Raw genomic sequence first — 25,768 nt, 5'->3', positions numbered from 1 at the left:
TTTTTACCTTTCACCTTCTTATCTGTGTCCTCAGTTCTCCCAACTAATAAGGACTGAATGTACTTTAATATTCAGTTCTGTGAGCTCCTTCCCACATGCTGAAGTGGCAAAATCTCTAAAACGACGCGCTCAATAAATCACACACATTTTATGTCTACTATCTGAGGACTCTCAATTTCCTGTTGATCTCACTTTTACAAATAGTTACGTTTCTCTCTTGAACAACTATTTCTAGCATATGAACACTAGACTTAGGTATTGGTGGTCGGCTCCTCTTTGTACACTGGCTGCTAAGAAGTTTAGAGAACTGTATGGCTTACCTATGCTAAACACACAGAACTTCCAAACTCACCTGGGCCTTGTCTTTCCTACTCTTATCTTCTTCCCTTTGCCTCGATTTTCCATTTTACATTATATAGTAACTTTCAAAGCTGCTTAAGATCTTCTATGGAACAAGTTATGTGGGTGATGTGTGTGTGTATAAATGGAAAAGTAAATTGTTACAGGTTAAAAACTGGATTGCAAAAGCAATAAATGATGAATAATAAGGTTTGGGTTTTACCTGGAAGGTACAACTTTATTAGTCTTGACTAACTTGACTAACAAATACCACAATCTAATTCTCCCCCAATTTTAATTTATATAAAATCCTTGCTTAAATAATTTTGAGAATTAATGGGTTTGAAAACACTTGGTAATCTGTAAAGTGATATATATATATATATATATATATATATATATATATATATATATGATTACATTATTTTATTAATTATGCATTTCTATAACCTCATGTTTTAATATGTATCAGCAAGTGAGTTTTTGGTGAGTGATAAGAGAGAATGTCTATCAAATTTTACTGGCTTGTATTTTAATCCATTTCTATTTTTAAGCAGAAGATATAAAAAGTTTTAACAATTGACAGAAAAGCTATTATATGAACAAAATTAGAAAAATCAAACTTTTTGTACCAATCCTTCTTTCTTTCAATGAATTTACAATTTATAACCTAAACTTTAAATATGATTTGAACAAAGATATCAAAGAAAAGAAATGCAGTTAGCAATATAATTGGGTGGATAAATTCACCTCTCATTAAATTATAAATAAGTCATTATGTAATTAATAAACATGAATACATAAACAAATAAACAAAAAACCCACCTGAATGAATAAAACTGACTATTGGCATGCAGCAACATATAGAGGTTAGCCTCAGCTAAAACTGAAGACTTTCATAATAAGAATAAAACAGCAATTTTATTTTAATATGCAATCTGAGAAATGCGAACTTGCCAACAATAAAGAAAATCTTGGAAAAATTACCACATTAAAAGTTTTAAAATTCTAAACTCAAAACTCAAAACCCAGATGCATATCAGAATCACAAGCCCATTTATCAAGAAAGGCAAACTCAGGGTCATTCAGCATTTGATGATGCTAGTTCACCTTGATACTCACAGAAAAGACTGGATTTGATGTATAACTCAAGGCAGAATATTTTTAGTTTTAAATACTCAGTGACTTCGGTGTACTATATTAGCTCTTAATTAAATTAATACAATTTTAGATGTGAAGATCACCTTTACAACATTGACTAAAAAATTATTTAGTATTTTGGGAAGCAAACCGATTTTTTTACATATATAAAAATGATAATGTCATCTTACACGTTTTATACATATAAGATACTTTCAAATATAGATTAACTAATTTCTTCTGTACATAGTTTGGGTTTTCACATTATGAAGAGACCCACAGGAAACTACCATTCTCTGAACACCTAAATCATGTGCTTTTTGCTGGGTGCTGTGACAAATATCTCATTTAAAAAGAATGCTGAATGAAGTTTTACACCTTTTTGTGATCTGCCAACCATAGTAACTGAATACTGGTATACAGCAACATTACAGAAATCGGCCTAAGCTAAAATCCATAGCATCTTTTAAAAAGGGTAAAGAAAAGGAAAAGCAAAAATAATACAAAGCTATATAAAGATTTTAAAAACAAATGTCACACGACTAGACCACAGACATACACGTCATCAACATGACTGGAGTTTCATATTTAGTGAAAGGCATTTATTTATAAGTAGAGGGCTCGTAAATACTGTAAGATACCTAGTGCGATGGCATGGGCATGGCAGATATTCAATAAAATACTTTTAACTTCTGTTGATATCTTTGTTCATTTATCAACTTAGTACAAACCAGCCAGTAGGTAGTGTGGCATTGACCTATAAAACTTTGGAGGTCCCAACTAAGCTTAGTGTTCTGTGAAGTCCTCCATAATTTATTGTCTGTTTCAACTCACATTTGGCATAAGCTACAACCTGACATTGTTAATCATCTTTCTGTGTTTATGGGCTGATTCTTAAATAAGTTGGCCTATGTAGCTAATTCTAGTCACAGCTCTAATAATATCTGACATAATTTAATAAGAGGTAGTCAACAACTGTTCATCGTAAATCTGATGTTTCATAAAGTTAAGTCTCATCAACTGTGTTCTGGGAAAAGAATTAACGTGTTTCCCTGAAAATAAGACCTAGCCGGACAATCAGCTCTAATGTGTGTTTTGGAGCAAAAATTAATATAAGACCCGGTATTATATTATATTATATTATATTATATTATATTATATTATATTATTTATTGTATAAGACTCGGTCTTATTTTACAATAAATAAAATTATTATGCTATAGTAAAATAAGACTGGGTCTTATACTAATTTTTGCTCCAAAAGATGCATTAGAGATGACTATCCGGCTAGGTCTTATTTTCGGGGAAACAGGGTACACATTTTTGCTTAAACTTTGCTGCCTTCCCATTGCTTATAGAATGGCAAAATTCCTTCATATGGAATTCAAAGCACTACTTGTGTACTAGACTTCCATCCTCAATCTACATTCTAGCCCTGACGACACAGCACTTACCAAACTCACTGCATACTTTTGCACCTCTAAACATTCACTGGCCTGGTTCTCTGTGTGATTCAAGATGGCACCCACCTATTCATTCTGCCAAGACCACCCCATCAGCTTTTCCGTGAAACTTTCCCAAAACTGACTACAGTTCCTACCACCACCACCCAACCCCCGGTGAAGGACAACTCCTTCCCTCCATCTGGCATTTTCACAGATATTATCAGTGTGCCTTCTCCTTTGTGAAACTTTCTGAGACTCCCGTGTGCAGAGTTCAGCCCTCTCTTTATTGGCCAACCTTGTCCCTGGTATGTAATTCTACTCCAGCATATAACATAGCACCCTGGAGTTATTTATTGTTATAATTACCAACCCAGTTAGACCCTGAGCTCTTTGAGGATATCTTCCCATTCATCACTGTACCCCAGGGCCTAGGGGAGTACTTGATACACAGTAGGTGCTCAAACAAAATACAACTGCTTTCTGCCTATCAGAAAAAAACACTGGTACTAAGCATTCACTTTACACACCTGCCTCCTTAGCAATGACACAGGATTCTTCCTTTCCAGTGATAACGCAATAGGAAACAAAAGTAGACCCGGCAAACTAAGGTGACTCAAGGCACTGAGGGTGCTGCTTGCAGAGGAGGCAGGCTTCCAGCAAAGAAAAAAGGCCCTTGAAACATTGAGCCATTTCCTCACCTTAGCTCCAGGAGGCTTATTCACATAGCGGTGACTGGTGCTATTAGGAATGCATTGCTAACACTCAGTAACATAAGTCCTAATAAAATTGCTTCTTCACCTCCACTAAGTGACAGACAAATGACCATTTTCACTTAGATACTTTCTTAGAGAACAATTGACTGGGAATCTAGCAGCTACATTAATTCTTAACATCAATTATCTGCATAAAAAAATTGATATAGTTTTTAACAAAAAGGACATAAACCTAAATTGATGTGGCATGATGTTTAAAAAATTATGGTATTCTAACATGCCTAATCCATATTACAAGAAAATATGCACCTGTACACGTGTATAATACAACATAATCTTTTTCTTAAACGTGTTCATGTTTTAACTTCTGGGTGATGGAAATCAGAAACAGCAAAATGAAGAGATTAGAATATAAACTATAAAGTCTATTGTGAATATGAAACATCCATGAGAATGCTGAAAGAGTGGAATTAATTCAGCAAAAACTTGACGAAATACCAGGAAATACAGAAGACATAAACATGCATAGTGTAATGTCACTGCTCTCAGAAAACTTAGAGTTTAAAATATAGCTTTCCACTACAAAACACTTATAGAACTGAGCAAAAAATAAGGTAGGATATCACTGAATTTGTCTTAAAAAGAAAAAAGTTATGTAACTATGACCAAGTGGAAGTTCTCTTTTTTACAAAAATGATTACCTTCAACAGATTTAAACATTAGTCTCACTGAATACAGGGAGGTAAAAAAAAATTTTAAGTGCACCTCAAGATATAAATACTAACTTAAAATACTTTAAAGGAAAAATAAGCATAATATTGCTACATTTTTACATTAAAAAAAAATCTTCATTTCATAACAATTATAGGCCATACACATAAAGATCTTCAAGTTATAGTTAAAATATGCAGCGTTGTTTATAAAAGTTTTAAATGCTCTTGGCTTCTTTTCTTACTTTCTCATAGACAAAACATCTGTAATAGGCAGATGCTCACCTTTACATTAAAAATAAAATTTACCAGCAAAAATGTGGCATAAATGTTTCTATTGGCTAAAAGTGTACCTTCTCCTCTAAGCCAGAAGCTTCCTAACTCTCCTTTTTTTGTAATGTAGATGTTAATTTTACTAATAGATATAAGAATAGACATATTCAATACATGCTCTTATTCATTTTTCACGTTTTGAGAAAAACCTCTTCATGACCCAATTTCAAATAGTTAGTTCTATTATATTTGTGTTTTTGACTATATGCTGCCTAAATTGATTTAGCAAGTAAGCAGATATTTATGATTGGATTTCTAACTTAAAAAGACAACTATACCAAACTTTAAAAAAAATTATTTGTTACTGAAAATTTTTATTTTGCATGCTATGATAGGCTTCTTTACCTGCAGATGGCTGGGAAACATTCTTGAAGACCTTTCTTTTTAACTAAAGAACCTTCAAGGCAGTACATAATGATGTCCATAACCTTTAGAGAAAAGATAGAAATCTGAAATTAACTTCAAATTCTTGATTTTCCAAAATTTAAATTATTAACTTAGGCCTCATTTGCCCATGGAAATTCTAGATAGCTTGATTTTAATATTTACTTCAAAACTACTACAGCATGTTTACTAGAACTACAGTATTTTTACTTTATATTAGAGGCTTATCTTTTTTTTTGTCGGTGAAAAACATTTGTAAGACAGTGCAGTAAAATGAAGAAACAGGACTTTTTACTTTAAAGACTATTCATATTTATGTACAGTACAGGTAGCTTTTATTCAAGCACACTGTATGTTTTGTTTTATTTATAATGAAAGATGTCAAAGAGAACTGACCTTTAAGAGTTATGCTAACACAGACCACTTAATTCCCTGTGAATAGTAAATGGACAGAGCAATCATTTTGATTTTTGAGGAAAATTTAAATAGTACAGATGTTAATTTATTGTAGTTATCTTTTTCCTTCTTTTAGAAATGCTGGAAATAAAGATGATGGTTTGTATTACTACACTGGGGTATTTCATTGAGGCTGTTGATGTGTCATTTAAAACAGGATATTCTTACCTCTACGAGAAGATCCACCACATCTGTGGGCATCTTTTCAATAAGAATTTCAATGACTCTCAGAATTTCCCCTTTGGCTCGTGCAAGAGCTGTCGTGTGTATATTCTGCTGCGATTGGGTGTTTGCTGCAAGAGCAGTATGCCTGTGTACCTATAAAAACATTCACACTGTAGATATGGTTGACATATGATAGGGTTTTACATTTCTAGCTGCTGGTTTATTTTTCACTTATTACCATAGAAAAATTAAAAAAATCAACACAAACAAACCTCCTGAAGTGAGTCAGGAAATACTTCGGATTGCAAAAGAAGGTATTTAGCACAACGAAAACTCAGTAAGTATTCTCTAATAAAATTCTGTAAGTTTCTGGGTCTAAGAGACTTGCACACAATGTCACCATGACATTTTTTAAAAAGAGACAGACTGAAGGTTCGTAAAGTTGGTATATTTGGCACCGAGATAGATAGCAGTTAGGGGATATCAGCAAATATAAAATACGATCCTTTCTCTCAAGTAATAATGATGTTTATATGCCACTTACTATGTCACAGGCACCATGCTAGGTGCTTTATAATTAAGTTGGGAGATTCAAATAAACATGCTTCCAAAAATAGTGAGCCTTGGAAATGATGTAAGTTTAGTGTGATTTTCCCCATCCAAATTGTAAGTCTTACACAGTTCAGAGGGGAAAGAGCCTCAGTGGGCCCTGGACTGGCCATGGACCAGCGCTGGTGGAGTGCGCAGAGGGAGGGCATAGGAGACAGCAACAACAGGGACAAATACTTTAGCATTTTACTAGAAAACTCTAAGTGAAATGGAAAACTTGTTTTGAAAAGGTAATCAAAGTGGATGATTACATTAAAATATTTAAACATTACCTTTCTAACCAAATGCTGGAGTAGAATAAATCCAAAGCATGGCTATTCTAACAGTTCATTTCAAAATACTCACATATATAAACAGGGCAAATTAAGTTAAAAAAAACACACACAATATAAATACTTGTTTATTCTCTTTAAAGAAGCGGTTTGATGCCTGGCATTTATGGGATGTGTGTACGTGGTCAGGCTGTTGTAAGACTTACTTAGCATATTCAGTATTACAATCTGTGCATATTCTACTGATGGGAAAAACTGGTAAAAAAAAAATTCCATGGCTAATAAGTCTGTTCTTTTATACAAACATACACTTGATATAAGTATGTAATAGCTATAAAATATATAAACACACATATACATATGTTTTAAATACAGTGGAACCTCACTTTACTGTGCACTATTAGAAAAACACACAGCCTTAAGTCTACAAATGTAGTTTAGCTATGAACAAAGTTCCACTGCCTCTATAAACCCATACAAGCTGCTATTAGGACCTTCCTTCCTTCTAGCTGTCTTTATGTCACAGATATTTGCTGCAGGCCGATTAAGGATGTCTCCGGGGCAGACACAGGCCCAATAGGTTTCAGGTTATCAGGACTGACGCAGAGGTATTTATTTAGTATTTTAAAAATTCATCGCAGCTAACGGAAAAACAACTCCGACAGAGCCCAAACCCCATGGACATTATTCCTGCTAAAATGGAACAAACCTTTGCAAAAACTTAGGAGCGTCTCATCCTTTCCTTTCTCTCCCACTACTAAGACCTATAGGAAAGATCCTATAATTGGTTCATTGTTCTTTACTAGCCTTTCAGTTAGATGTGGGCAATTAGTTAGAACACTAAGAATGTGGGGATCAATCGGCATTGAAGTCTTTATCTGTGACATGTAACAGGAAAAACAATTAGCAAGTTTATGACTTACATTTTTGTTCACAGTTGGAAAGCCAGCGTTAAGTAAGAAGTTTGGTTTTGATTACAGGTAGATATACGTGTAAAATAGGAACGCCTTTAATATACTTGAATTTGAATAAGCCTGCTATATTTCAGATTGAAAAATTATTGTTAGATATTTACAAGTGAATTAACTTCGAGAACAGAAATGAATAGGAAAGCACAAAATAATGAACGCACCTCCATGGAATTCAGAGTACATGCACACAGGTAAAATGCATTCATTTCAGTACCAAATGATTAACTTGTCTTTTTCTACAACAACCTGGAAGGCTTTTTTGTGGATGTGGACCCTCAGCTCACAATGCCAAATAATTCCTCTAAATGAGAAGGCAGAGCACACGGAGACGGTCCACTCACCTCTCTGGCTATAGTGGTGATGAAGGCGGGTGGTCTGGCAGTGGCAATGAGCGACAGGGCGTGCCTAGCGGAGCGGGCGGAGTCGGCTGCTGGGCTCAAAGGCAGCCCCATTGTGATGCTAACCAGGGATCAGAAAAAAAGGAAAAAAGAAAAGAAGCATTAGAAATATAGACTGCAAAGATTAGACACAGCTTATAATGTCAGTTCAAGGTCAATGGGAGCACTCAAACAGTTAGAATATAATAGACTTGCAACAATGAGCAGTGATTAGGCGTCAGGGTGTTCTGGCATCAAATACAAAATCGAATAATTAACCGTGAAGATTGAAAACAGTATGTGCATCTGTCCAAAGTGTTACAAACGCCTTGTTAACAAATTATCAAGAACTAGCGCTGAATCCGTATCACAAAGCTCAGAATAAAGCAAGAACAAATATTTTGTTGGAAATCTTCAAATGTTTTCCTAAAAAGAAGTTAAAGGTAATTTGTTTATATGCTGCACAAAAAGGCTATATTTAAGGACATATATCTGAAAGGGAGCAAAATTCACTCCTGTGTATAAAATTATCAAAAAACTCAGAATAACAAAATTGTTTTTAGTATGTATATTATTTTCAGTTAATTCACTAGTACTGGTAGTTTATCCCACACTCAATACTTTCACAAGCAATCCGCTACTCAGTCTGTTCTGCCAATAGTTATGTAGTATTGATGCAAAAATTATATTAACTGAGACTTATTCTCTCTCTATAAAGAACATACAGCCTGGCATTGTCCAGGCTATACATAAGAATATGTACATGATAAAATAAATCTTTCCAAAACGTGAGAATTTCCTGATAGGACAGTGACATTATATTCCTCTGCCATCCCTAACATAAAAAAGATACTCTTCTGTTTCCAAGCTTCCTTTATATAGACTGCTGGGAAAAAGATTGACTTTTAATTAAAATCCACATGTGATCCACACAGCAACTCTATTCAAGGTGTATTTTGTTATTCGGTAAGAGATCCAAATATAGCTTCTCCCTCTGGTCAAATCATCTTGATATTTAAATACCTACATGAAGTTATAAGAAGATCTGTCCTGCTCTAATTAGTCTGTGTACTTCATGTGTAAACTGGGTTACCTTTACGAAAAATTCTCTGGAAGTTATAGGTATTTCTATAACATCTAGCAGTCATTATTTGAAGTTTTAGTTGAAAATAAAGATGCATTACGTAGGCACGTCCATCATTGTTAAAAGAAGGTAAACTGATTACAGAAAATTCTGCTTATAGTTCCTTTGTGAGTGTTGTGCTGCTTAAATCTTTGACTGAGAATATAACTGGCAAAGCAGGAACTCAGAGGAGAGAAGGGTGGTGAGCCTTCCTTTAATGTTTCCCACTAAAAAGAAAGATGTGAGCAAGAAGACAAACACATATTGAACAATAAACAGAAGGAATGCGCTGGAGGACGCATCACCCCTGCGGAAGACCCTGATGCCCGGGGCACAGAAGGAGCTAGAAAGAGATGTTGAAGCGGCAAAGTATGGTGGAGTAGTCAGCGAGTTTCTTTTCTGGACTAAACTTTAATATTGAGAATTCAGCAAAAGAAATGTTTACTACGTGAGTAGTGCTAGGGCTAGATTCCTAACTAATTATAAAGTTCAGATCGTATTTTAAATCAAGTTTGAAGACATTCAAAAACTAATGATGATGTTTCCTTTTTTTTTTTCTCCCTCAATGTGGATAAGAGATGCTGATAACACCTGAAAGGCTGAAATGAATAAAAATGGTATGTTCATTGAATAATTCTGAACAAACCTAAGTCAAATTTCAGAAGAGCAATAAAATTACAGAATACTGGAGATGGAAAAGATCCCCTAGGCAACATCCGGGCCAAGCAGTCAGTCAGCCAGGGGAAAGGCGAGTCTATCTCCTAGGCAGCCTATCCATTGCTAGAAGCATGATACAGAGGAAAGCGACTGGCCATGGAACCCGGGGGCTGAAGTCAGGCTTTCTGGTGCTATTGCGTGGCTTCCTGCGTCTACCTCCAAACATCCCTCCCTCCCAGGTGGGTGATATCAGCATGTTAAGGAAGACAAATCAGGTCCAGAGAAGTTCAGTGAGGAGTCATGGCAGTAGGGAATGTCTTTCAGGATAGCTGACCTTTGGAGAAAATAAAGGGGCAAGGGCTTGATGATATTTTGGATAATTGGGTTAATGAAATGGTAACATGAGGCTTCGGATGAATGGCTAGATCGTATCCCTGACAGAGGTTTCTAGTGGTTTGCTGTAGTACTTGGACTTCGGCTCTGTTTTGTTCAGCATCAATGGTGTTTTGAAGAAAGATACGGATGGTCAGTTATCAACTGATGTGGATATAAACTTGTAATGGAGAGCAACTGTATTAAATAACAGAATTCGGATTCAGAAAGTCCTCAAAAAGATCAAATTCAGCTAAACAAAGAAGTCGTATATGTGGGTACGACTTTACAGGCCAACTTTACAGGTACGGGACAGGTGATACACTGCTCCACCGAGCTTACGAGACACACCTGCAGGTTGTATTTCAAACACGGGTATCTATGTCAGGGCTGTGGCTGCCTACAGAGCTAGGTTGTGTCAAGGGAAATACAATGGAAGTGTTACCCTGCTGAACATCAGGCTCTGGGTACCAGTCTGCCCTCCCCACAGATGCACTGCTCCCTTAGTTGCTAAGAGATGGGGTCTGGATTCTGCAGGACAAGAGTGACAGCATCCTCCTGAGTCCAGAGAAGTCATGTCCATTCTCAGCTGTGTGCTGCTGTGACCTCTTGCAGGTGGAAATTAGAGTTCTACTCACATAACCTCACCACCCATGTCTAAGTCCTTTCTTCCACACTTTTCCTTGCATGGAGGAGAAACATTTAGTGCAAAGCTGAGAATGGGGGGAGGTGGAAGGGGGAGGGGGAGGGGGGGAGAGAGAGAGAGAGAGAGAGAGAGAGAGAGAGAAAGAGAGAGAGAGAGAGAGAGAGAGAGAGAGAGAGAGAGAGAAAGGAGTGGGAATGAATGAACATACATGTGTGTGTGCATCTGAGGGTGAGGATGGTCAGCTGGCAGACTTTCAAGGCTCATGTCACAGTGACAAGTAGACAGCTCCCTGCACCCTTATGCTGTGCCCTGTGGCCACCCTACACTAAATAAGCACAATGTCTGTCAAACGAGTATATTGAAATACCTGCTTGACAATGTTGAAGAGAAGATTTAATGAGACAACAGCTGCAAAAACATCCACCTCTGCTCTGCCCTATATTATATGTATGATGCTCCTTCTGACCAAAGTTGCCTCTCGCAAATAGAAACAGTGAAAAGAAAATGAGATCAGCTGACTGGCTTCGTTAACGTCACCCTTTCTCCATCTCAGCAAACGATCTTGTGAATTTGGGGCAATCAGTAAACTTCTTCCAGTACGAAAAGTGGTCAGGTTTGGTGATGGGTTGTGGGGTCTACAGGACTAGCTGTAGAGGAACGGAGAAGGAAGCTGACCAAAGGCAGAGAAAAGTGCTGCCTGCTGAGCTGAGTGGAAGCTGGAACACCCACCGCGCTGTGGGGGCGTCAGTGTCTGCAGTTGAGTGCGTCACGTCACTGGTGTCCAGCAGTGAGTGCAGGACGGCATGACATGGACAGATCTACTGCTCTGAGGTCAGGGCTCTGCAGTGACCTTTGGAGCATCCACTGTGCAAAAGGGGGAGGGTTGTGGGTATGATAACAGGAAGGGGTTGCCAAGGCTCAGGAGAAGAAGAGAACCCTGTATCTCTCCTCTGTGGTCTATTCAATGCTCCATCACCAGGGCAGTCTTCCCAAAACACCACCTTTATTTATGGTTACTCTGCTTACAAACCTCCAGTGGCTCCTATTCCTTCTAAGAAAGATCTTCATCTCCGTGGCTTCAGACCCTAGGCCTGCCATAGTCTAGTTTCACTAATTTACAACTTGGTTTCTTTCAACACTAATGCTCCTGAGGCAGGCTAATGTCAAAATTGGTCCCCAAAATTCTATTCCTTTTTTTATGGTAGTATTTTGCTAATGCTTCTCCTTTACCCCTTTCCCTCCCCTCTGTTCAATTCTTGTGGAAGCTCACCTGTATTTTGCAATTGCTGTCGCAATGCCCTTCTACCAAAACAAAAACCACCCACGACACCACCAGTTTGTTCTGGGCCCTTAGCACTGAATCCCATCCTGCTGGGCATTAGGAATTTGTTTTGTATTGTGAACTCCATGCAGAGTGGGACCATGCCTGCTAATCAAGTGCCTCCCCCCAAAGTGCCTAGGCCAGCCCTTCGACAGAGAAGCTGCTCAATAGATATGCACTAAATGAAGTTACCTGGCAAATTCAGCAGGAAAAAAAATATCACTTAAGCCAGTTATTTGACTGAATTGACCAGGCAATGAAGTCAAAGTAATTGATCTGGTAGTCCCAACAGACAGTATAATTCTGCATATAGTTATCTTTGAAGGGAAGAGTGCATTGTGCGTGTGATATATTTTAATGTGGGATTCTAACTGAGTGAAGAAGGATCATATTATCGGAGGTGAAATTAAAGCAGTGTCTGCCGTATTCTGGAATCTGTATGTAAACACAGAACTCACTCTTTTCATCTGATTGTGCTTATCTGGCTATTATGCAGATCATTTGTTATGTAGCTTTATAGGTTGGGCCTTTGGTTTCCATCTTTATTCTAAAAAAATATGATATGACACACTCTATTTTACTCAGCATTTCAGTATACATATCCAATATGAAATACTCGAGATGATAGATATTATAAATAAAAACATGAATAGAAAAATAGGCCACTCAGGCTGAACTCATTCCTTCCATGACTGCTCATTAATCCTGTTCTAACCCTTATTCCCCTGCAGTAAAAGCATTTTAAAAGTTACATGTCAGACCACTTCAGTTAAATGTCACTGTCTACAATTGTCAGACTTGCCCATCTGTCAAATTAAGGTATACTGTAAGGGAATATTCGGGGAAAAAGTACTTAAACTTTCATTGAATAGCTCACAAATCACCGTCTGAATGATGTCATGGATGAATGCTTGTGTCCTCCCTTAAAATTCATATTGTGAAATCCTTACCGCATGGTGATGGTTATTTAAAGATAGGCCTTTGGGATTAAAAGAGATCATGAGGGTGGGGCCCTCGTGATGGGATTAGTGCCCTTATAAGAGACATCAGAGAGCTTACTTTGTGTCTCCTCAATTGTGAGCACAAAGGAGTCATGTCAGCACACAACAAGATGGCCTAGAAGCCTAGAGAAGAGGACTCAGAGTAAGACCTACTTTCCCAACATCTTGATCTTGGACTTCCAAGCCTCCAGAACTGTGAGAAATACATTTCTTTTGTTTATGGTATTTTGTTAGAGTGGTCCAAGCTGAGTAGGACAAACAGTAACAGGGCATTGAAAACACTCCCTATTGAAAACAAAGACTAAAATAATTTTGAAAGTGCATGCTTAATAACATCTGGGAATTCTATCTTACCCCGTCTAGCAAAACAGGTGTGTTAACAATTGTTTTTAATGCAATAAGAAATCTTTAATTCCCCTGTTATGTTGAACCTTAATTAGCTAATTCATAACTGACATTAATTTCCTAAACTCAAAGATGGCAATTCTTCCAACAAGTACTCATCTTTTAGAGCTGTTTCCTATATGCTGTATACATTTACAATGAATAAAACAATGCTAACATGACTTAGTTAAATGGTTTCCTCAGATTATACATTTTCTACTAAAAATAAATGTCATGTGAATAGGAAAAATACTTGAAATATAGACTTCTAAAGCACCTTAGTGTTTATATGACTTTCTCCACTCTCAGTCCCTCAAATTTAAAAAATATGGTTGACATTTGAGTTCAAATGCCAACTTTTTCTCCACTCTAAATAGTTCATAGAGTATCCCTCTAACATACTGTGCTCACCTATATGTTATCAAAGCATGTGTAGCTTCCAGATACGACACGTTTTTCTCTTAACATTTGGTAAACTGAATGTTCCAGAAAAGCAATGGTCTTATGTAATTTATTAGCATCCCTCAGTCGTGGCAGTGAGATGAAACACTGGCCACCTTCAGAAGCCGAGGCCACCAGGGCTCTGCCTTTCTCTTTCAGGATAAAGGCCCTGAAACATAAACTAGGAAAATGGATCCCACATCGCAGACCATAACACATATAGATGTAAGTCAAGCCTTCAAAAAACACAAGGATTTTTCTGTTCCTTTATAAAGTAGGATTTTTCTACTGTTTTTAACATTTTATCAATGGGTACATAATCATACTGATCTAACAAAGATATGGATTTGTAAAAAAGATAATACTGCCTTTTTCCATTTTCTCTACAATTAGCTGGGGATAGCGTGACCTATGATTGCAATGAAGTACAGCCTCCGTTTTAGAGTAAACAGTTCATTACGAATGACGATTCGTTTACAAATAACCATTCATTTAAAAAACCCCTCACCTCGGATTCTACCTGTAGATCACATGTCATAGAAAACGTAGCACAATCATACAGTATGCAAGCAGCAAAACGGGAGTGGGAAGACCTAAGTACCACTGTGACCTCAGACACGTTGTTTGATCTCTCTATTCCTTATTTTTACTTAATAGCATATTGAGGGCATTGGATCAGATGTTGTTGAAAAGATTTTCATCTCTAAAATTCGATGACATTATTCAATGTTTATTGCATGTAAACTACTTGACAGTTGTGAATAAGAATAAACGCATAACACCTGGCCCAAGCACTCAAGAAGCTTACTGATATTTAAAATAGGCTTTTACTTTCTAGAAGGCACAAAATTCTCAATGAATATGATTTCATTAAATATATTTTTAAAATCTGAAAGTACACTGAAAATTCTGAGTTAACTACGTTTACGTCCTTTTATTAGGTTGTTTTAAATTTAGGACTCAGTTGGTCTTTCATCCTGTGGTATTAGATGTCGAATGCAAGATGGTGCGGTGTAAGGAGCGTGGCTTTTGGAGTCAGCGAGACCTGGGTTTGAATCCCATCTTTTTCACTGACCAGAGACAATAGATCCATTTTTTTCTCATCTGCAAAATGGTAAATATAGTGCCTACTTTTTGAGCTTCCCTATATTTGGATGGAAATATCTGTGGTGTGTACAGCTCAGAAACTCATAGGGAGCAAAAATTCAATAAGAGGACTGCATCCCATCCCTCTGTTTCCTTATCTAGTGCTAGGTATGTGGCAGGTGCTACAAGCAAGGAAAACATGCACTAACACTCTTTTTATAAAGGAAAAGGTAAAACCAATGTTCTCTTTGACCCTAATTCTATTCCCCAGAGATAACCGGGAAGGAAATGAGATTAGAGTTTTAGATGGGAGCATCCCGCAGTTTGTTCTGCAAGGAATAAGTGAGTACAATTAGTTAGAAGCAGTATTTACTTTCGCTCGCCACATGTTTTCAGGGATAATTTGGCATCGTTTGGGTGTCCTTTCCCATCTCTGTCCCACTGCATGTCCTCTCCTCATAATCGTCCAAATGAAAGAGTCATAGGATACTCTTCCTTGCACACTTTGATTACCCAGCTGTCTCTTCTCCTGCTCTGAACGTCCAGACCTTTCACTCTCCCTCTCACTTCACATCACGCTATCTCCAGGCAGCTCTTGTCTTTCCTGTAAGACTGCAAGTGCTGTGGAGACAGGCTCTTGTGTGAGATGTGCAACTGCCCGAGGCCTAACACGGTCCCTTACACATACCGGCTACTCAAGAAATGCCTGCTTAGTTTATAAACAGTTTCAAATTTGGAAAAAAAATATTTGAATACATTGGAAAATAACTGGTGAGATTTTGATTTCACAGATGTAAAGACATATTTCTAAAATAAACACATTATTAATTCTGGAAAAATAGTCTGTTAATGTGGAGCCATAGATAGCTGTTGTAGGAGACCTCCCAGGAGTCATCTCTGACAGAGGATGTTGATATACGGAAGAGAAAGAAAATTAACTGTGTGGTACACTGCGTTTTCCAGAGTAAGGTAGCAGGCCCCTCCCTGAGAACCCATCCCTCATAAACTCACAAGAATGAGAATAAAGAGGAAAACACTGCCTCTGTGTTTTCTTTTGCAATAAACATGAAGTTAAATTTTAAAAAGCGTAAGCCGAACGTAAAAGCTTATTCAGAGGCAGGTTCAACATCACAGAAGCGAGGCAGCTGTGAGCTGTGCACACACAGCACATCCCACACAAAGAGGGAGGGGCGGCCCGGGAGGGCACCTGAGCGAAAGGGGCTCGGGGCACGCGGCATATGGCACCCCCGCACACGTCGCTGCTCTTTTTCTCCCCATTTCAGTCCTTCTGCAGACTGTCCTGGGTGTCATGGTGTAACAGGCCATTTTCAATCTCAATCTTGTTATAGATTAATAAGCAAACATTTTCTTGCTTATTATGCAATTTATCATGATGAAAATTACATTGGACTCCTCAAGGCTAAATGCTGATACATTCATTTATTCAAAGCTGTGTATAGAGAGTCATACTAATCTTCATGACAGAAAAGGATACAATAGCAAGGTGTAAATTACCTACTGAAAATCTCTAGTATTTGTGTCTGTAGACATACTACATGTAGGTAAAACATCAGTGCAGCTTTCTGTTTGCTGATATCAGCTTCATGTAGATTTATTTAAAAACACAATGAAATATTAAATACTAAAAATAGAAATCCATCACTTCTCCCAGGCAATGAAATAGGCATGCACACTGGTGAAACTGTGTTTTTAGATCAGATTTGAAAATAATCTAAAAAATTAGGTCAAAGTAAAATTTCAGATAATAAAAAAATGTTAAGAGCTTCTCAAGATAACCAGGAGAGCTGTGGTAACAGAGGTCAGCAATGGACTCTTGGGAGGGCGTCCATGGCAGCTGCAGCCAACAGAAGGACAGAGGTTGAAAGCATGAACTCATGGGCTCACATTCCCCCAGTTCTCTGACCTCCGGTATCCAGAAACGATCCTGGCTACCACTATGTTGTTCATTCTAGAAACAGGCAGTTCTTGATCTGTTGAACTACAGGATAAGGACAATGGCATCACAACTGTACTACCACCATAGAGGTAACATCCATTTAATGTCTTAATATGCACTAATACTCTTTTAAGCACTTTGCAAATATGAACTCATTCACCAGCAACCCTGTGAGGTAGGTACTTTAATTAGCCCCAACTTATAGATGGAACCAAGGGAGAAAGGTGAAGTAATTTGCTGAAAGGCATACAGCTAGGAAGACACAGGTGAAGTCTAGGAAGCATGGCAATACAAGCGGTGACAGGGGAGGGCAGCTGCCTACATTTGAAATGAATACCCTCCTCCTGTCAATCAACCTTGGGACTTAGGACTGGGAGTGCCCAATCTGTAGACAAAGCCAAGTATTCCAGTCTAGCCTTCACTTGTTTTACTGGTCTCCACTTTCTGAGCATAGAGCGGCCAGCAGAAAGACTACAGCCCAAAGCATGCTGACACCAAAGAGAATTGTGGGATATGAGAAAGGCAACCATGAAGAAAAGGCAGAGAACGCTAGTTTTTAAAAAAAGATTAACAGTGATAAGAATGAAATTCTATTCATTGAGAAAATCAAAGAGGTGGTAACAGTTACATCAAGAGAGGCATCATGGGATAGTTTGAGAATTCCTACCACTAGGAATTCACACTCACAACCAGAAAATGTGTTGGGGAGGATGTGGAGAAAATGGAACTCTTATATATTGCTGGTAGGAAAGTAAAATGGTGCAGCCACTACGGAAAATAGTGGTTCCCCAATAATGCCGTGTTTCCCCGAAAATAAGACCTAGCCGGACCATCAGCTCTAATGCGTCTTTTGGAGCAAAAATTAATATAAGACCCGGTATTATATTATATATATTATATTATTACTATATTAGAACGGCTCTTACAGTAAAATAAGACAGCGTATTATATTAATTTTTACTCCAAAAGACTCATTAGAGCTGATTGTACGGCTAGGTCTTATTTTCAGGGAAACACGGTAAGTTAAACATAGAATTACCATATGACACAACAATTCCATTTTTAGGTATCTACCCAAGAGAAATGAAAATAGGTATTCAAACAAATACCTATATAAGAAATGTTTACAGCAGCTCTATTCACAATAGCCAAAAGGTGGAAACAACCCAATGTCCATCAAAAGATAAATGGATAAACAAAATGTGGTATATCCATAGAATGGAATATTATTTGACTATAAAAAATTAAGTATTGATACGCAACAACATGAATGAATCTTGAAAACACGCTAAGTGAAAGACGCCAGACACAAAAGGCCACATATTGCTTAATTCTACTCCTATGAAATATTCAGAATAGGCAAATTCATAGAGACAGAAAACATTAGTGATTTCCAGGAACTGGTGGGAGGGGAGAAAGTGGAGTGATTGCTTAATGGGTATAGAGTTTCCATTTGGGGTGACCACTACTGGGAACTTGATAGTGGTGATGGCTGCATAACATTGTAAATGCACTTAATGTCACAGAATTACGTACTTTAAGATGATTATAGTGGTAAATTTCATGTTGTGTGTATTATACTAAGGAAAAAAAAAGACTCCTCCAGGACTCAGGAGGCTGAGTTCTCAAGTCAACACCAATCTCCCACCTCCCAAGACCTAGCCATTTGGTTACCAAGTGTTTTCCACTTCATTTTAGCTACTCCCTTAGCTCATCTTCCTATTCCATTACTCTCATCATTGCTTCTCTGGGTCACCGAAACCCCCTTATGGCTGATTTTTTGCTGTATGCAAATAAAACCTCAATAAAGTAGATTTAAAAATTAAAATGAATGCAAAGAAGGAATTCCCCAAACTATTTGGTCACCTATTCTATCAGTAAAACATTTTTGGGCAAGTGTATATATCATTTCCCTTATAAATGATACATTTATACTATCATTTACCCTATCACTAATAGCTAATAATATCTTAAGGCACAATAAACATAATTTTAAAACTATGTTACTGATCAATCATTCATGGGTCAATGCTAAGTCCCAATGGTGTTAACATGATAGGAACATACTTCCCTTTCATTGTCCAAACCCCAAATTTCATATATTGAGCTATTTGTCTATTTTTCTATTGAAAACACAATTTATGGGTCATTGATGGCAAAACAAACGAACAAATCAAAACAAGAACAAATTAACTGGGAGTGAGCACATACTTGGCAAGTTGTTTCTCGGCATCAGCACAAAGTTCGAGAAGCCCCATGAGGACGGCAGACACATCCATGTAAGGCTCCCAAACTGTGAAACCGCGTCCAATCAGATCAATGGCTGTTCTCCGGATAGTGCTGTGTGCAGGAAGTTTGGGGCTCGGGGGCTGTAGCAGAAGGAACGTCAGTGCCTTGCCTACAATTACAAGACAAAAGACAGAGCAGTAATGTAATGTTACTTTTGTAATGTTTTCTTGGAAGTATATGTTCAAAATGTAAACCACGTTGGATGTCTTTTTTTTTTTTTTAACTGAAATGGTTTTGAACAGTAAGACCATAAAAGATGTCGAGTTTATAGTTTGCTCAGCTACGTGCTTTAAAGGGAATATTTGGGTTACAATATTTTATACCATATTCTAAAGTGTTTTAATCACATACAAATTATGGATAAATAACTATACATAATTTCATAACATATCAGGGACCCTCAGCTTCCAACATTTCTCCCTACTCAGTCTTCTGCAAAACGGAGACGTCTTCAAATGACATGACATGTAGTTCTTCACCTTTCTTCTGTATCGAACAGAGCTCAAACACTTCCCACCAGTGACATGTCTCATCACAGACAATGTTCATCCACAGGAATGAGGGGTGGAGAAGGCAGACGTGGAATTTGAAAAAGGCTCCCGTCCTAAGCCTGTGCCCCTACACATTCTGGTGCTCGGATTGAGGACGATGGTGTGAAGTGTATGGTCACGTCTTCACTCAAGCATGTTAAATTAAAAACAGCTCAACAGGACGTTTTACATCTGATGACATGATCTAGATTTTAACTAACACGCACCACTTTACGTTGAAGATAATGCTGACAGCTTGTACACTTGTGCCTAGAGGCGACTGAGCTGCAAAAGCCCATCTGTTTCAAAAGGCATTTTGACATTTAAAAAAGAAAAACACGAGGGACTGTGAAGAGCAAACTGAAATTTAGAAGGTTTTTGTTTGTTTATTTATTTGTTTTTTTGGGGAAGAGACAAATAAACCATAGGACAGCATACCATACTGGTTAAGGGAGTGCAGGCTTCAGCTTTAAGACAAAGAATTAACCAGAGTTTCACAGCTTATTAGGGGGCAGGCTTAGGAAGGTACTCAGAGAGCCTCAGTTTCCCTGTCTGTAACATGGGGATAGTAATACCTATCTCTCATGAGCGTTAAATGAATTAATCCAGGCAAAGTGCATTGTCAAGCGCCCAGCGCTGGCGAGCTCGGTAACGGCAGTCAGGGCCTGTGAGGCATCACATGGTGAACTTGTCTGTCTTCAAAATGAAGAACATGGCATATAAACTGTAATGCATTCAACAAATAAAAACACTCATTGTTATGTTATAACAGCTTGTTAAATGAGAATGGATTGAAATGGAGGTGAAGAAAAACGCAGGTTATTGTCAAGCCAGGGTAAGAGTCTGTGGGGGCAGTCTGTAAATGAGTGGTTCTGAATTTCTTCTCATGGAATCCTTTAAGAATCGGTTGAAAGCCACCAGTCCTTTTCCCAGGAAACTATATACGTATCCCTGTCCACCAAATCCTGCAGAAAATTATCCAGGAGGCCATGGACCTTGGATTAACAACTCCTACAGAAAACTGGAAAGGTACATATGTAAGGAAAGCCTCCTTAAGAAAACGTCCCCAATTCATACTTCATTCATGCATGTATTTGTAAATTTTACTCTCGTCCTTAGCCATTTCCAAAGTAATATGGAAAACTTCAAGTTTTGTGAGACATAAAAGTATAAACTCCTTTAAAAAAGTGATCCACTGCTCTCTCTTTTGTGCCAGCAGTTATGTGTCCTTACCACATGATATTTTAAAATATAAGCATTTCTGTGCATTTCCCTGTTCCTAAGTTTGTGAGCTCCTTGAGGGTAGGACTGTGTTTCACGTAACTCTGCATCTCCCAAGTCACCAAGCACAGTGCTTTGTACACATCATGGACCTAAAGTGGAAAGTAAATCTGCCTTTTATGGCACATACATTTCGAATGCAGCTCCCTGCCCCAGTTTGTCAGGATTGTATTTCAAAGTGTCAAGAAAGCGACCACTTTCCTGTTTATTCTTTACTTCTAGGAAGTTGCAGGAGCTGCACAGAAACCCCCCGACGTTCTCTGAGGACGTCCTGAATTGAAGGGCTAGGGCTCCCTGGAGGTGTAGCCTCGTAAGTAATATTGCAAAGGGGAAGTAAAGTTTCCTATGTACAATGTTTTATGGCATTTCAATCACCGTTTTCCTTAACTGCACTCTACCATTTCTGCATTCATGGAGGGTGGGAGCATTCGGGCCAGATCAGGGACCGGGCTGGTTCCTCTCGGTCTCTGTGGTGGGATTCCCTAAAGGCAGCTGGCTCACCACTCTGACAAATTTTTCCTGAGAGCAATAATAAACAGTAAGTGGCGCATTTCTTGATATTTTCCATCATTTTTCTGACAAAGTGGGAAGGACAGCATAGGAGATATGATCACTTGCCCTCCCGTGAAATGACAGGAAAGGGAAAATAGTAAGGTTCTCCAAAAGACGCCTGGCCTTGTAACAGCCCCCAGGGTGCCTGGGCTCCACTGCAAAGTGGGATCTCCCCTCAGCGACATGCCCAGCTGAGCAGCAAATACAGGTTCCCTGTAGTACCGCCAGTCCTCCCCTTAAATCGCTTCCTGTCACTCAGTGAGCTCGTAAGTAAAATTCTCCTACGGCAGCTCTCCTTCTTTAGTTCAACTCAGAACGAAGATCCCCACAATTCTGGTGGGACCGTTTTTATAGTTCTGGCAGGCCATGTGTGGGGCATCAAGAGAAGCGGAGAGAAAAACGGCCCGTTTAACATACTAATTTTAAATCTCCTAGTAAGAGTATGATTGTTTTTTCCAATGGTCTGTTTTGGACCATACGAAATTCCACATGTCTCTGACAACTTACTAAAAAAAAACCACCCAAAACAAACAAACATGTAAATAATAGAAGATGAAGAGGATTTTCAAGTTAAACCTTTCGGTTTCTAACCCTGTTGATTCATAGGATGCTTACGACTTTAAAGCTACTGGCAATGATGACACTGGTGTTCTGAAGGAATAATCCAGAAGGCCTAAAGCTTCCAACTTCCTAATCATACATTCTTTCTGGAACCAACCTTTAAGAAGTGGTTGTGTGATAATAAAAAGGGATATATATATATATATATATATATATATATATATATATATATATATATATATACGCTTATTCTTTTCTGAATTTACATCATATTCTCTAATGTAAGGTTGATTTAACTTATAATCCCATATAATGTAGGTACTCTGCAAAGTGGAGCAAGGTGATGAAAAAGCTAAAGTTAAGATAACGATAGTACCTTCTCAGATTGATAGAAAAAGTCTCATGATGGAATTTTATGATTTTGAAGTTTCTCTCTCAGAATTTTTCTTAAGTCTTTGGTACCCCATGAAGGTTGCAGTTTAACCTGTATAGGATGGGATCTAATTTTGTACAGAAATACAGATTTACTTATTTTATGCAAATAGCCCATTATTCCATAGTGCCTCACTGAGTAAGCAAGGTGGAAGTGATGCTAGCATCTGCCATCATGACTGACTCTCCAGGGGCAGTATTAAAAAGTTCAACAAACTGGCCTGACATTCTTCAAGGCTTTCCATAATTTGGTCCCAATCTATCCATCCAAAGATTCGTGTAATTAACTATTTATAGAATATTACTATATTGTACTAAGTGCTGGGGAAATTTCCTTCCCCTCAAGGAAACTCATTCTAGTTCAGGAGATAGATAAGCAAACAGGTCATTTGAATATATTATGAACAGTGTTACATTTATGAGCACAAACTATCACGACCGAGCTTAGAAGAGACACTTAACCCCACCTTTGGGGTATGAGAAGGCTTCCAGGGGAAGATGACCTCTAGAGAAAACCTAAAGAATAAGTGGGAGTGAACCACTAAAGGGGGAGAAAACACTCCAGGCAGAGAGAATAGATGTCTAAAGACCTGGGAATGAGCAAAAATGCGGCAGGATCAAGAGATTACACAAAGTTCAATATGGCTGGAACTCTTGTTGGGAGGAAGGGAAAGTGTTGAGGCAATGGACAAGGGGGAAGCGGGCAAGGAGGATGAAATAAAACAGTGAGGACAGGTTCTTAGAGCCTGATCACAAAGGCCCTTCCTTGCCTTGCTAAGGGTTTGTTGATTCTGGTGACAATGGGGAACCAATGGAAAGTTTTAATCAAAGGAGAGGTATGGTCAGATTTTCATTTTAGAAAATCAATACTTGGGCTGTCTTGTGATTAGAAAGGAGCAAGCCCTGCTGCCTTTTTAATTGTGATCCACTCATCCCCAGCCAAATGGATTGATTAGAATCATAGAAGTTTTGAATTCAAAAGACTTTAGAAAAATCTGAATCTATTCCTATGTGTTGGATGAGGTACCTGAGAACCACGGAAGGCAAGTGGCTAGCGGCAGGCCTGGTAAGACTCCCGGCCTCTGTTGTTGGGGCCATAGGTAATGACCAGCACACATCTGTGCACACAACATACATCTTTATAACCGGGTTTTATTCACGACACTCTACCCAACCACGGATTCAAAGCTACATCCTTTATGACCAATCTCCTCCTCCTTCTGAATCATGGAATAATTGAAGCTATAGTTGCCAGTGTCGCCCCAAAACAGAAGCTTAAATAAGTTATATGTTTTATCTTTTCTCACACAATGAGAAGGTTGCTATCACAGATTCAACATCTAAAAATGCCCGTACCATGATCCTATAATGTTTTGGCTCTAACTTAGTTGCATCACGGTCACAAAATGGTTAATTGCACACCCAACACTGCATCCATCTTCCAGGCAGGAAAAGGGACAAGGCTGAAGGGTAAAGGAACACGTGCCAGTTAAGTTAAGCCCCCTTTTAAGGTCTGATTACGTGTCATTGGCGAGAATCATATCATATAATAATTCCCTTACTTTCAAGGAAGGATGGGAAATGTAGTTTGGTAGCTGGACACACAGCCATCTTCCACAAAACTGAAGTTTTGTTCCCATGGAAGGCGAGAATGGTATTGCATAGGTAGCTAGAAATTTCTGTAACATCTTCCCTGCTAGTCTTAGAGTGAAATTCTTATTATTAATATAGCAATTACTATCCCTACATTAACAACAATCTAACATCTCTTGGCATGTATTCTACTGTCTAAAGCTAATTTTATTCTTTTTATTTTATTTTAATCTCTCTTCACATCTGCTAAATGACTAAGTTCCCTACGACATATGAAAATTTATAAAAAATACTTTTATGTTTGTCATAGGCTTAGCACAGTCCTTTATATTCAGTAAGTACTTAATACATATTGTTGCTTTCACAAATACTGAAAATTACTTTACATGATGTATGCCCAGCACAGTCAACAAAATTATACACAGATCAGAAATTTCCAAGAGCTTCTGCTGGCCCATATCAGGTTCTGACTCTCTGGTGAAATGGTAAAAAATTACATATAAACAATGTAATGAGTCTTTTTCATAAAGCTAAATTGATTCAACTTAAAGGAGTGCTCATTCTAAAGTTACGTTCTTTCTACTTTTTTGGTAAATCAAAGTTTGTTTTTAATAAAATGATGAAGATAGTCGTATTTTTTAATGTTTGTACTCATCAAAAACAAAAAACAGAAACACGAAAACACTGCTAGATAACCTCAAATTTTATTTTTGGAAATTGTACTGGCCCATGGTATCAAAAAGTTTGGAAACAACTGCTCTTTGCAATGTATTTACTGTCGCATGGAACTATAAGGGTACTTTCTACCACTCTAAGCATCACAACTAATAAGTCCTATCACTGGTCACTGTCTCTTAGCTGAGCTTACCACGAGGCTCCTCACTGAACTTATTACAGGGTGGAATTCAGCATTATTCAGGGCAATCTGGGGCCATATTTAAAGTCAAGTCAGGGTCTTAAGTGTAATATAGGTGAGTGATACAGATAATGTGGCAGCTCTACAGTGGGAATTCAGTGAGCAGCACTCCATCACCAACACCCCTTCATATCTAGTCAAACGTCCAAATGAACTACCAAAATTCAGACAGTGTCAGAACAACAAAACAAAACAAAACAAAACAAAACAAATCAAAACAAAACCCTTTAAAAAGCAGAAAGCACTACCATCCAGCATTGGCTAAATCACAATTAACTGAGACCCTCTGGCAGTTGAGAGACTCATTCTGTTGTTATGCAGTCAAGAGTAATTAATGACAATAGCTCCTATTTTAGTGCTATTTTATCTCAAGCTTTTTGTGTGTCTGTGTTCCAACTTCAATCTTACTGTTGCTTTTTTTTTTAAAGTGCGACAAAAGAGCAAAGCTGCAAGAAAATATTTACTCTTTGCTGTAACAGCAAAATGTTAAAGATGAAAAAAGGATTGAGACAGACAGCAAAAGAAAATCTATATGTAAACCGTGGTAAAAAAGCTGGCAGTATTATACTGTGGCTAACTCATTGCTTTGCTTTGTCAAGATGAATATTGTCCAATCATGAACTGACCAATGAAAAACATCAATTTAAAAATTTTTTATAGTATCTGGCTGGTTATGATGACTAAGTCTTTGAAAAGATGAATATATAAGCCA

The 25,768-nt window shown here is 37.9% G+C and overlaps 1 protein-coding gene across 4 annotated transcripts in view; it reads right to left on the bottom strand.

Moving 5' to 3' along the window:
* Positions 1 to 25,768, bottom strand: part of WDR7 (WD repeat domain 7) — a 299,900-nt gene that overhangs the window by 76,992 nt on the left and 197,140 nt on the right. For all 4 annotated transcript variants that reach the window (XM_019722246.3, XM_019722262.3, XM_074339915.2 and 1 more), the window contains 4 exons: positions 19,114 to 19,300; positions 7,879 to 7,996; positions 5,689 to 5,838; positions 5,026 to 5,108 (listed from right to left, as the gene is read on the bottom strand). In XM_019722246.3, coding sequence (XP_019577805.3) covers positions 5,026 to 5,108; positions 5,689 to 5,838; positions 7,879 to 7,996; positions 19,114 to 19,300 — 538 coding nt within the window. The remainder of the gene's footprint in view (positions 1 to 5,025; positions 5,109 to 5,688; positions 5,839 to 7,878; positions 7,997 to 19,113; positions 19,301 to 25,768) is intronic.

The sequence above is a fragment of the Rhinolophus sinicus genome, chromosome 4 (assembly GCF_057876585.1).
Source record: "Rhinolophus sinicus isolate RSI-liver-muscle chromosome 4, RSI-T2T, whole genome shotgun sequence".
Taxonomy (NCBI): Eukaryota; Metazoa; Chordata; class Mammalia; order Chiroptera; family Rhinolophidae; genus Rhinolophus; species Rhinolophus sinicus.
Note: the sequence above shows the minus strand (reverse complement) of the source record. Positions and strands in the feature narration are given on the sequence as shown.